The 12,913-nt window shown below is 32.8% G+C and overlaps 1 protein-coding gene across 1 annotated transcript; it reads left to right on the forward strand.

Annotated features, from left to right (window-relative positions):
- Window positions 1-1,274: 1,274 nt before the first annotated feature.
- LOC132707700 (uncharacterized) lies at window positions 1,275-8,014 on the forward strand. The gene is made up of 2 exons (XM_060679624.1): window positions 1,275-1,409; window positions 7,644-8,014. Exons 1-2 carry the CDS (start codon window positions 1,398-1,400, stop codon window positions 7,863-7,865), a joined length of 234 nt encoding a protein of 77 aa, XP_060535607.1. The 5' UTR covers window positions 1,275-1,397; the 3' UTR covers window positions 7,866-8,014.
- The last annotated feature ends 4,899 nt before the right edge of the window (window positions 8,015-12,913 follow it).

Raw genomic sequence — 12,913 nt, forward strand, 5'->3', positions numbered from 1 at the left:
TTGTTATAAAACAAAAATATCTTTTTTTAAATGGAACTCCTTTTATATGGACTGGAAACTCGAAGAAATTTCCAAGTCCAATGATATAAGTCATAACTCTGAACTTTGAACACCATTTTCAGATGACAACTTCCCTCAAAAATGGACTGGTACCAACGGACCTGTAAGATGAACTCCAGAACCTCTGGATCTTTCGGTTTTAGATTTCTTTTTATGGGGATATATGCAAAATAAAGTATATAAAATGCGATACTAGTCTGCAACAGAATCTCGAGAGGCAATCGATTTAACTTCTTCGAAGGAGAGCAACAATTATTTTAAATGCCATTAAAAAATTAAGAAAAATCTGCGAGTTTTGCATTCAGGAAAATGATCTCGAATTTGAACAACAGTTTTAGGTATAATATTTAGATATAAAAAAATTAAATTTTGAACTTAATTTTCAAAACAATTTTATACCTATATTTCTGAAAAGCCTATAATCATAACTAATCATAACTAATGAATAGTTAGAGCAAGTAAAAAACTACGCCACTGAATTCCACCGAAAAAATCCAATAAGAACCTATTTTAAACTCTTCAATAACTCATAGGACAACACAGATATAGGGATGGTCCCAAAAACCATAGTTTTGTATTTCACCCTGTATCTCGAAAATCAAGAAAGCCAACTAAACGACAACTTTTTCTCTTAAAAAATAACCTGAGATAGGTAAGAGTGCCCAAAATGGGATACCCGGTACACGTAACTAAGTGTTTAAATAATTATAGTCTAAGGAGCCTTCAGCGGGGCGCAACCGATATTTCAAACACGCTGTATCGAAACACTTGAACACTTGGTATAGTTGGGTTCTATGTACTCCTGAATAAGAATTCGTTGACAATTTATAATTTTTTAAATCGGCAATAGTACTTCTTTCTCATCTCTCTTTTGTTAAATAGTCCCAGTTGCCCGTACCTTTAAGGAAAACAAGGTTTTAGTACATTTTGCAGGGATCAACAGAAATGATCAATAGTTTTAAATGGAACACACTTCACATAGTACTCTAAGCTGAAATATAGAACGATCCCACGCATAATATTACTTTATCAGAACTTCCGCGTAGCATGAAAGAGGCACATCCAACCAAACTCTCGGCGATGGCTAACTGCAAAGTGCATCCGCGCTACCGGTGGTACAGGTCAAGATTATACGTTCTTCCAAGTCGCAGCACTTTTTTCTTTTCTGTCGTTTTCTCAGTATTTCGAACAATCTTAAGGCTAACTAGGGACTCTACCCCGACGCGTTACCACAAAAAAATACGCACGCCTATCTATATATAAGAAGAAGTCTGCGTCGAGATGGACGTAGAAGTTGTCTGCAACGACAAGTCTAAAGATTAACCACCATTGTCGCCATGTTCAAGTTGGTAAGCTACTTAATTTTTAGAAATGTAAGAACCACCTTAGATGCTTAAAATTATGAGGAAAAACTCAGTATTACGCTATTGATGGGAAAACTATAATTATTGAATTGAAAATTGGGCGAAATTTAATTTTTTTTTATTAAAAAATAACAGAGTACTTAAGAACGTGGAGGGAAAAGAGCTAACAATTGTAATTTGCAATAGATATATCTAATCTAATAACTAATCGGAATATACTCTTTAAAGTTATCCTATATAAGATCAGATTTCGTAAAAATTTCAAGGAAATTAAAAATGCCACTTCGTTATGCTTCAGCGGTTTTGAGCTTTTCAGTTATTCGTTGGGTGCTCATCCTCTTTGTTGCTTCCATTATTTTCTGCTATCCTTAATTTTTTATTTCTGGTCAAATACAGTGTTCCCCACTGCCTTGTAAATTGTTTATGACTCGCTTTTCATTTTTTCTTGTTCGATAGGTCTCTCAAAAAGCACTTATTTTGCTTAGTGTTTCAAGTATCATTAGGGATTTTTTAAATAATAAATTGACAAGGAAATCTTATTCAGGAGTACTTAACACCCGACTATACCAATTTCTATTAGGTGTGTATAAATTTAGTTACCCAAACTTGTTTGTTTGTTTTACAAACTTATGAAATAATTTGTTGAAAAAGTTGAATTCTTTTAGATTTTTAGAAAATTGTTTTTGGTTTGATTCTTTATATTCACCAGGAAGCAAGTTTTTTTTTTAACAAAAAGTGATTAAATTTAAAAGCTTGAGATTGATTTTTTGTACATGCATGGTGACTATGGACATCACATCTATTAAAAATTTTGCATTTTGACCCTGGGTGAGGGGTTTGTAAAGATATATCCCATAGAACGTTAAGGGTTTTTTGATTTAAAACTTTCTTTGCATAATGGCGGTCTAATTGTAACCTAATTAAAATAAGTAATATTTGATTTATTTGCCGTTTTAAGCAATTTATTTTTTCCTGCACATGGTGTCCCTATAATTGAAGCAGATCGAATTGGATCATATTTGTGCCGTAGAAAACAGTGTTACGAACGCAAAAAGTGAAACTGTGACAAATAATTGCGGAGTGCCTCAGGGGTCGGTACTAGGGCCACTGCTGTATTCACTGTTCTAAACCTGGGAGTGTAGATCTTGAGAGCACGATAATAACATATTGTGTCAAAAATAATGCGCATCAAACTTCAAAATTAATCTAGAGAAAATTAAATGAACGATCTTAAAGCCAAAAAATTAACAATCAGGTCACTGCGAGATCAAAATTGAAATGTGTATTCTTGACAATTCGATGAAGTATATGGGCGTCATTTAAAAAAAATTACCCTTATAGGAGCTACCTTTAGATTTAAAGTTAAGTTTTAAGTTTTTGCAATTTCTAGTGTGCTTCATAATCATTATATAAGGTTCCCTATAATGCTCTAGTGATAGTGATGCTTGACTATCTATAACTTTGTCAATTATCTTTAAACTCGTTTAAAGGAAGATTAAAACTAGTGCCTTTGTTAAACATCTGTGTGCTTTTGATATAATTACTTAAATTACTGTCTATTAGAAATTTGTTTAGGAAAGAAAAACAGTGTAACTGATTATAACCATATAACCACACCAAAAAAATATAAAAATATTATAACGAAAATTAAAAATTTTTGAGTGTATGAAATCGAGTTTTCGTCTTGTCAATAGGCGTATCAACTTCATATTGTTTAAAGCCAATAAAGGTAGAAATATTGCACTCTGAAAAACATTTTAGTCGACTTTAGAATGATCTTTTCATGAGCTTGCCTGGTTAGAACTTGTGCCTCATTCCTCTTTTGTCTATATTTTTTCGAGATTTGTTCACTGTTGTTTTTTAGATACTTATTAAAGGTTTTCCTTTGTTTAATTGCTGCTTTTATTATTCTTCTTGTTTATTTAATGTTTACTTTTATAGGCACATCTACCATCACGGTTATTTTTTCTAATAGTTATTAGCAAAATTGCTAGTGGAACACCCCGTATATTTTGAGTTATATGATGATCCGGTTTTCCAATTATTTCCAGTTTATTTCCGATTGGTTTATTTATAACTCGGATAGAATCGCTGCGGAGTATCAAATTTCCATTTTTTCGATAAATGTGATGCTATAAATATTTCCACATTGAGGGCCCTATTGAAATTGAAAGATCTAAAAAAGACGGTTACGGAAAAGGAAACCGGATAAAGAGGGATCTCGGGCGGAAAATTGTATGTCCAAAATCTATAAGCTGTTTGTTAAAGGATTCAGAAGGTTTGCCGACATTAACACAACTGTTTTCATCATTCGGAGTTAAAATTCCGCTTTCTGGTAGAACTAGTTTGTAGCATGTTATTTTGGTACTAGAGTACTGCTTACGTTTCGCCTATCATGCTGTTGGTTTCTTCAGAGCAAGTTCGTTTCAACAACAACCCAGGAATCCAGAAGTTTTGTAAATTGCTTAATATCTACTATAGTCGGTACGATTTGTGATGGCATAGTCGCTAATAGATTATTCATCTTGCTTCCGCTTATACTTTAACAGATGTTGTTCTGCCCTAAATATCTATCTGATCAGTGTAAGACAGCTGTCACCAACGATCACGATTATATTACTTGGGAGTAAGATACAGAATTAGTTGTACTTGGCATGTATTTTCTATGTAATAAACGATCAGGGTGTTCCTTAATGATATATAAATATTTAAGCAACCGAATCTAAATGAAAAAATTATAATAAGTTGGTAAATAAACTATTGTCAGAAACCTCCGTCCATGCAATAAAAATTAAAACATACCGTATAAAATATATTTTGTCAATAGTAAATATACAAGCATGTTCATCAGCAAAGACAAAATTACAACTGTTACTACCAGAAAATGATCCTTCGTCTACATTAATAAAATATTTCCTGCAAGTGTTATACAACTGTTCCAGTTTTCTTTGGTAATTGTCTGGAATGCTGCTGCAGTATCACCGTGCTTTGCCTCAATATTACAATAAAATATTTGTATTAAAGTAAATTTTTGTGCTGAGTCCACACCAACTCTGCAGCATATGGTAAATACTGTGCCACCTTCTCTTTAGGACCGACTATGCTATCGCAAATCGCACCGACTATACATAAAAAATAACAGTAATGATAAAACATGGTTAGGCGTGGTTAGCTTCATTCTTGTTGTTTTCGGGATCAATATCCAAATTTCTTAGTTTTTCCGAATCATAATCCGTTTAGAATGATTGGTATTAATGTTGTTTATTTCAGTCTTAATTCCGTGTCTAGAAAAATAAATTTTATTTTTTATACGACTCAATAAAAAAGTTTCTATATCCGTGAGCTATTCCTTGTCAGCTGGCCATTTGGTGGTTCCGTGTTTATTATTTATTGTTGTATGTGGAGATGCTTCCCAGTGTTGTCGAATACTTTATCTATTAACCTGATAATGCACCTTCATAAATTATAGGACTTACTATTTCAGCATTCTACAAGGAAAAAATATGTTTTTTCTGCTATTTCTTTTTGAAACCCCTTGTATACGTGAACATAACACGGAAGAAACGCTTCAGTTGTACCTTACATCTTTTATATTTTTTTTTTCTTCTAAAATTTGGAAAAAGTTATGGGGTGGTCATTTCTAATGGACAACCCTGTAGAGGATTGTCGTAATAGGAATCTTTTAATAGGAGAATAATATTAATTAAATTAAATAATATTAAATTACATTTCCAATGGGAAAATTTATTTTACATTCTCTTGTACTTGGAGTGATTAAGCGAGAATTGGAGCACAGAAAATCCTCACGCTGTAGTGTATCAAAGTCCGCAAGGTCACTTTGGATTCAATGTTTGGGTAGGAATTTTTCAAGGAAGATTTGTGGGATCTTATTTTTTTTTTAATGAATATATAATATATATTTGGAAGACTTTTGTTTGCTTCCATCAATCTTGCAGGGTTAGTGAATATTTGCAATTCAGTAATAATATTTATTGTGTTTTATTTTTTATATTATTAAATGTTTCATATATAAAAAGTTATAGACAATTTTCAAAATGGTCGAAAATTGAAAAACGTCTTGTAATCCGGTTGGTAGTGAAGATATCGCACGCGGTTTTAATCATTATTGACATGTAAGTCGATTTTGCTGTATCTAGTTCAGAAATAGGTTTTTCCTGTTAATGTATTCCAATTGCGACCATCCTGCACAGGGTGTGTCTATTATGGACAAAACAACTAAAAGATGAAAAACTATAAAACATGGGATAATTTAGCTCAAAAAGTATCGTAAGCTGTCTCGAAGGAGAGTTTGAGTTTCGTTTAACCCACAGGGTGCTCGAGATATTTGGGAAAATATCATTGGAAATCGGAGTTCGGAAAAGAAATCATTTCATACATGGTCAAAAATATTCTCGAAGCAAAAGACGCATGATATCGGAAGCAAAAATTTAATTTTTGATGATTTTTTAGTAAAGTGCGGGGTGAGTTGGTAATTTGCAAAAAACTGGAAATAACTCAAAAGCTCTGTTTCAGTTGTCGGTTTCTTTCACTTGGCCGTATAGCCTATTGGGTGTGGCGTTCGTAATAGGTGCCTTAAATTTACAGCTATGGTCTTCAGATTTGGTAGGGTATTAGAAGTCCACACCCATACTCAAAGTATTAAGGTTGTGCGCAATCGAAATTCGCAAAGTATTAAAAAAAATGGGTTATTTTGGCTTCCAGGAAAAAATGATTTTCTCGAAAACTATTAACCCGATCTGCAAAATTTGCAAACCAGGAGGCTTTTATTTCAGCAGTTTTTTTTTTGATAATACACGTAAAAAAATATGGCTATTTAGTTCACACAGTAATGTAGGTTGCATCGAGACGTACAATTTTTGCCTATCACACACGCCTCTCGAGATATTTCAAAATGTCCATGTGACAGTCGCTATATCTCGCACTCAATCTAGACGCGATGACGTCATTTACTATTACGGCATGGTTAGTATTTTCTCGAAAACCATTTACCTTATTGAAAAAAAATATATACCAGGAAACGTGGGGGATCCAGGGCTATGACTTTTTGTTCTACCATTTTTTGGATTGGATTATGTACAAGGTGTATCGATTATGGGCAAAAATATCAAAAAGTCCTGAAAATTGTCGTTTCATGGGCAAATTATTAGTCATAAATGAAAAACTATGAAACATGATTTGGGTTAAACAATATCGTAAACTGTATCGAGAGAGTTTCAGGTTTCGTCTATCATACAGGGTGCGTGAGATACTTGGAAAAATACGGCGCTTTATACAGGGTGTATGCACAATATAATGACATCGATTTTGAGACATTTTCATACAAACTTGGCGCACCCATGGATGATTTTTCGAAAGCAATCTTGTAACTTTAGAAAAATGGATGAGATCGAATTTTTCGAAATTATGTGCGCCGCCAATTTGCAAAAAACTAAAAATTGGGTTTCCCTTATTTGACCATAACTAGAAGGCTGCGTTTTAGTTGGTAGTTTCTCTTGTTTTCAACGGTATTGTACACACCATCAAGAGGTACACTCTTTGCGTTTACGGATTTCGTCTATCATATACGCTGTTCGAGATATTCGAAAAAATCTAAATAAAAATCCCCATTTCTCACCCTAGACGCGATGACGTCATTTATTACTACGAGGTACTGCATGGTTTCAGAAAACAAATATTTTCTGCAAAATCATTTACTCTATTGGAAAAAATAACACCTATTTCGAATATTGTTTGAATTATATACAGGGTGTGACGTTTATGGGCACAAAATCTAAAAGATCCTAAAAATGATTGGCGATTTATGACAAATCGTTAAAGATGAGATAATTTTATTTGAACAGTATCGTGCACTGTATCGAGAAAGTTTCAGGTTTTGTATATCATACAGTGTGCACGAAATATTTGAATAAATATCATTGAAAATCGCTATTATTTGAAAAAATTTTAATATTTTCCAAAGTTTGCCGTAAATTTGATGTTCGGCGAGACGTGAAAGTCACTTTTATACAGGGCCCAGGCACAATAAGATTACATCGATTTTGCTAAAGTTCCATAGTGATCTGCAGATAGAAAAACAATGCGACCCTCAAGGACAAAAACCCCGAATTGGTTTCTTGCCTCACCCACCAACGATTTTTCGAAAACCATGTTGTGATTATATTTGGGCTGGAATCACAGAAGACTTTAAATTGATTTCAGGTCGCGTTTTTCGCCATTCTGGCTGCCGCTTTCGCTGCCCCAACACCGGCTCCTAAACCGGGCTTGGCCCCAGCGTACAGCTTGGGCTTGCCACTCGCCTACAGTGCCATCAACCAGCCCATAGCCTATTCCAACCTAGGATACAGCAATCTGGGATACGCGTATGCTCCGTACGCCTCGAGCTACTACTACAATTCCGCACCGTTGACTTACATCATTTGAAATGACGACCGCAGTCTAGTGGACCAACACGACTGAGTAGTTTATAAGAAAATTTTTTCCAACAAGACTGAATTTCCGCGGTGATTGTGATGACGAAATTTTGGGATCTGGGAACAAAAATTGGGGACTTAAATAGATAGTAAAAATTGCAAATTAAGCAGGGTGTTTTTTTTTTTGCAAATCAATTCAGCAGATGAAAAATAAAGTAAACCAAAAAAGCTATTAGTATGACTCGGAGAGATTTAATGTACTCTTCCGGAATGCGCCTTACAGGGTCCTGGAGTAGGTCAGAGCCAAAAACTATTAGGTTTTTGAAAGGCAGTATCTATCTGCAGGAAGAGCGAGAACGATTTACTGGAGCACTATAGACTTTTAACGATATGCTTTGAGGTCTCTGAAATTTTCGAGTTCTGCTACCTAGATTAAATTAAAGCATTTTTGATTTTCAAAGAACAAGTGTAGATTTCTTATATAATTTTTATTTTTTAAAGTATACATTTAACTTTTAATAGAATTTAAGGATAGCCGTTGAATAATTGCCAGGTATCGTCATGTTAACTATACAAAAAAAATTATCAGTAATAGGAATAAGCGGAAGGTACTGCTGCGTATACTGCTCCAGCAGGGTAGGCGTATGGGACTCCAGCGCTGTAAGCTAGGGGAGCAGCTCCGTAGGACACCACCAGAGGTTTGGGCTCCGGTTTTGCATCTGGTGCCGGTGCTGAGAAGGCTACTGCCATTACGGCGAAGAGTGCGAACAACTGAAATTAAAATGACAATAAATTTATCTTCTCAAAATGTCCAAAATAACAAGCAGTTAATTATTTGTGATTTAATTTTTATATTTTACCAACGTTTGATTTATCTCATATAATAAATAAATCTCTAAACGGTGTATCATGAAACATGTATTAATACTTATCATATAGATCAAAGATCGAATTTTTTTTGAATATAGCTAATAAACATCAAGTACTATTTTAAAATACAATAATACAATAAATATATCTTAATTATTTGCTTGAAAACTAGATTTTCAAAAATTGTTTTATTTTGTTTATTGTTTTTAAGACTATTAAAAGATTTAGTGGGTTGTGAGATTGCTAAAGATTCTCAATATTGTGTAGGTTGCTGTGTAATAGATAGGAAAAGATTTTTGATAATACTATGTTATCGTTCTTCAGTGGTAATAAATGGCTTTTTGTGGAAAACATCGAAAAACTTAGCCTAACAACAATATTAATAAAAACGCCTATTGTAAAAAATGTGTTCTATAATGTCCTGTTATGATTTTGTTTGTTTTGTTTTGCAAATTTTACTAAGAATTCTTTATTTTGTACTTTCGACAATTATAATTTTGATTCACAGAACTTGAAATTACATCACAAAGTCGAATATTTGTTCAACATCTCGAACTGATAGAAACTTCAGTGAATCAAAAAATTGAGAATATTGAGCAATCCCTGGAGAATTGGTTTCATGCTTATGAAGTTGTTTTGTACTATTTTAGTTTACATTTTCTCGTCATATTTTTATAGATAATCAGTGCTGATTTTACGGAAATAGGGAAAGCTCTGCACGCTTCGGGTATATGACTGGGTCAGTAGTTTTTTTAGAAGATCGTTCTCAATTTGTATCCCATAGAGATGGGTGCCCCTCAAGGTTCAGTTTCATATTACATGTAAATTGTATATGGAAAATTTTACCTTATGCTTTTTGACTTCTCAGTTAATCGTTAATACTACACTTCAACGCAAGCAAAACCCAAACTATAAGATTTTAGAACTATCAGAAACAATGTGATAATTTTAATTTCTGCTTAGGCAATGACACTGCGTCGAGGAGGAATACTGTGATGTTTCTAGGATTGGTTTTGGATGAACTCTGAATCGTATAAACTATCTTTTTGCAAATCGTAGTGAGATTTTCACTAGGAAAAGTTCTCTATTCGATATATCTTTAGCTCATAACCTTAACATTAATGCAAATACGTCTGTGGCCATATTACCTTACTTTAAATTTTATTTTTAATTCCGATACATACTGTAAATTAATAGTTTTTCCAATATTCGTAAAATGACGTAAAAAACAAGGTAATTTGATTTAGATACTACTAATCATTTTAAGTTGAAAAATCTCGATTTTCTTGAATAGCACACCATATACATTATTATTTTTTCTGATTCATAATAATGTTTTCCGATGAACCTACTTTTCGCAGTAATGAAGCAGTCAGGCGTTAACATGCATTATTATTCAACAGTTAATCCATTACGGCTGCGGGAGTGTGTGGTGTGAAACAAAACACTTTAAACTTATTGGACCATATTTTTTTCGCACTAAACGGGTCTAGACATTTAAAGTTTTTGCAGAATAATTTACCTAAACTTTTTCGACAAGTTGAGTTAAATCAATTTTTTTTCTGTGAATTTAAAATTTTGCAGTTATTTTCATTAAAATTGCTAATAAAACTGTCTGTTGCTTTATATACGGCTCCAAATCTCAAAGTATTAAAAATAGGTATATAACATATAACATAGGTTTTTCAGAAAAAATATCGAGACTTTTCAATTTGACATTACTCACCCTGTACAAGTCTAATAAATACAATCATCGGTCGTATATAGGTATAATATTCTTGTTTGATGTTAAAAGTTTTGAAATAAGGTGTACCCTTTTCTAATAAGTCTAATAAGTAGCATATTAGTGCCTAGAAATGTTGTGAAGTGGACTGGTAAATGTACTCACGTATTTGAACATGTTGAAGGTTTAGATGTGCTTGTCACTGAATCAGGAGACAAACTATGGCGTCTAGGATTACAATGTGGCTTTATATACTAATTAAAATGTCCAAATGACACATGAAGAAAAAAGCTATTATCATATTACAATTTGGATCATTTTAATGGATGCATGTTTTTTTTTCGGACTCGTTTGCATTGAACGAATGGCAACAATCGAAATGGAATACTAGAAACAAGATCCGTGAGATCGTCCGTTTTGGGCCGGTCCATTTTCGAAAATCGAATGACGCCAGCCTAATTGTAAAAAAGAACGTTTTTGCGAATTACTGCAATTCCAATTCATTTTCGTGTGTAGTCAAACAGATCCTGCAACTAGCAAGTCTCACATTGTTATAAAAAAAATATAAATATAGTTAAGAAATGGTTAAAAAATTAATTACAGAGTATTTAATCACAGATCCCAGTTGTAGTTGAAAAGAGGGTATACCTAATAACAGACTATTTTACCAAAAACAAAAAAAATGCTGTTTATAATGGATTTTGTCTCTCGCATTTTAGAATCGCGCAAAACGCTAAGTTTTTTTTAGGTTTTTTTCAAAACCGGAGAAGCAAAACCAATTGTGTTAGCGTTTACTAGTTCTTTTAGATATAACAAAAAATTTAAATGTGGGGATTTGAAATATGCTGGATGCATATAATCACTTCTAGTTATCAGGGAAGCTAAGAACAATTCTTCTTTTAGAAATCGAAAATAGGACTCACCAGTTAGAAAATGTAGCCCAATTAAATGGCCACCTAACCAAACGTTAATGGAAAACTAATATTGATATTGAGAAACTCGGTTCGTGCCAAAAAAGAATTTTTGTTGATAAAAAAGGGGATTAACGGTATTCGTTTAGGGAAAAAGAGCTTCTTCCCTACATGTCCTGTCGGTTAAGGCGTCTGATTAGAAACCAGTTTCTTTATGGCAGCAATCACCATTGTTTTGCTTAAAAATGTCTTTTTTTAATTAACAGTAATCAAACAGGTTAAGATTTTGCTATGCGATTTGCGAGGAACAAAATTTTTAAAAAATGATACCCTATTTTATGCGGATATAACTGTTGTTCTTTTGTTGTTGTTGCCTTTCAATTTCTTCCTTTATTATTATACATATTTGTATATTGGGTCAATTAAATTATAGGAATGACAGTAAATGATATGTTCCATTACTGTTTTGTCAGTTTTTTTTTAATACAAAGTCACTCTTCTTTTCATTGTTAAATACGATAAACTTGTAAAAATATCTTTTCACCGCCTTTCTCCGTAGCAGTGTTGTTTCTAGTAATAAGGCTTCATTTAGCGCCAATTAGACCAACATTATTTAGTGCAACTGTGTGATGGGAAAAGGTATTGTTTTGCACATCTTCTTAGAGTCTTTAAAAATTCAAGCAAGATGCGCGAAAAAAATGTACTAACTAATGTCTAAAAACTAATGTCGATTTTTTGGCAAAAATATATTAAGCTGCTAGAGAATGCTCAACGCAAATTTGTTAATGCCCTAAATATAAATGAGAATGGTAAAACAAGTTTTGATTTGGTTAGTTTTGGTGAGGTGCAAACACTTTTTTCGAATCTTCGCATGATTCTATACATTTTTGCTCTGAGCTTCATTAATTATTTCATAAAGTTTTCTAATATCTTTATTATTATTATTTACTTTTTTTTATTTATTTATTAAGTAATGCAGTGGGTTTTTATTCAGTTTTTTTTTTATTTTGTCTCTAGTTTTTATAGGCGTAACTATTTGTAGTTGTAGTTCTTTTAAAAGCTACTTTTAATTTCAGTTAAATTGTTTAAATAAAATAGTTTACGCAGTTAGTTTAAGAAATGTTTATTAATAAATTATATACAAATATATTTGTAGGGCGATATCTCTCCAATGCTTAGTTTTTGACCCAAAGTTTATATAACAAACTTCACTTCAGCGGGCAAAAATATTATATTGTATATGAAACCCATTTCAGCGGTCAACATAAATCAGTCGATATTAACCCTATAAAAAAATTGGTATATTGTCAACTGGTTAATTATTCTTGTCAAACAATGTCTTCCTACGGATCGCTGTGATTAGTTCCTGTTACTCTATTACGAATATTGCAGATAATCCGAGGCAAACCGCTTCGTGAGACTTTAAGACGTAAAAAATATATATATCACCATATCTCGACTATTGTTTGGGTGTTGAGGATATCTCGTTGTATATAAAAAGACACCGCCGCTAAAGAAATCATAGTTTGTCTCTAGATTCGGTGACAAGTAAAT

Source organism: Cylas formicarius, unplaced genomic scaffold, assembly GCF_029955315.1.
Source record: "Cylas formicarius isolate icCylForm1 unplaced genomic scaffold, icCylForm1.1 PGA_scaffold_9__14_contigs__length_23061073, whole genome shotgun sequence".
Lineage (NCBI taxonomy): Eukaryota > Metazoa > Arthropoda > Insecta > Coleoptera > Brentidae > Cylas > Cylas formicarius.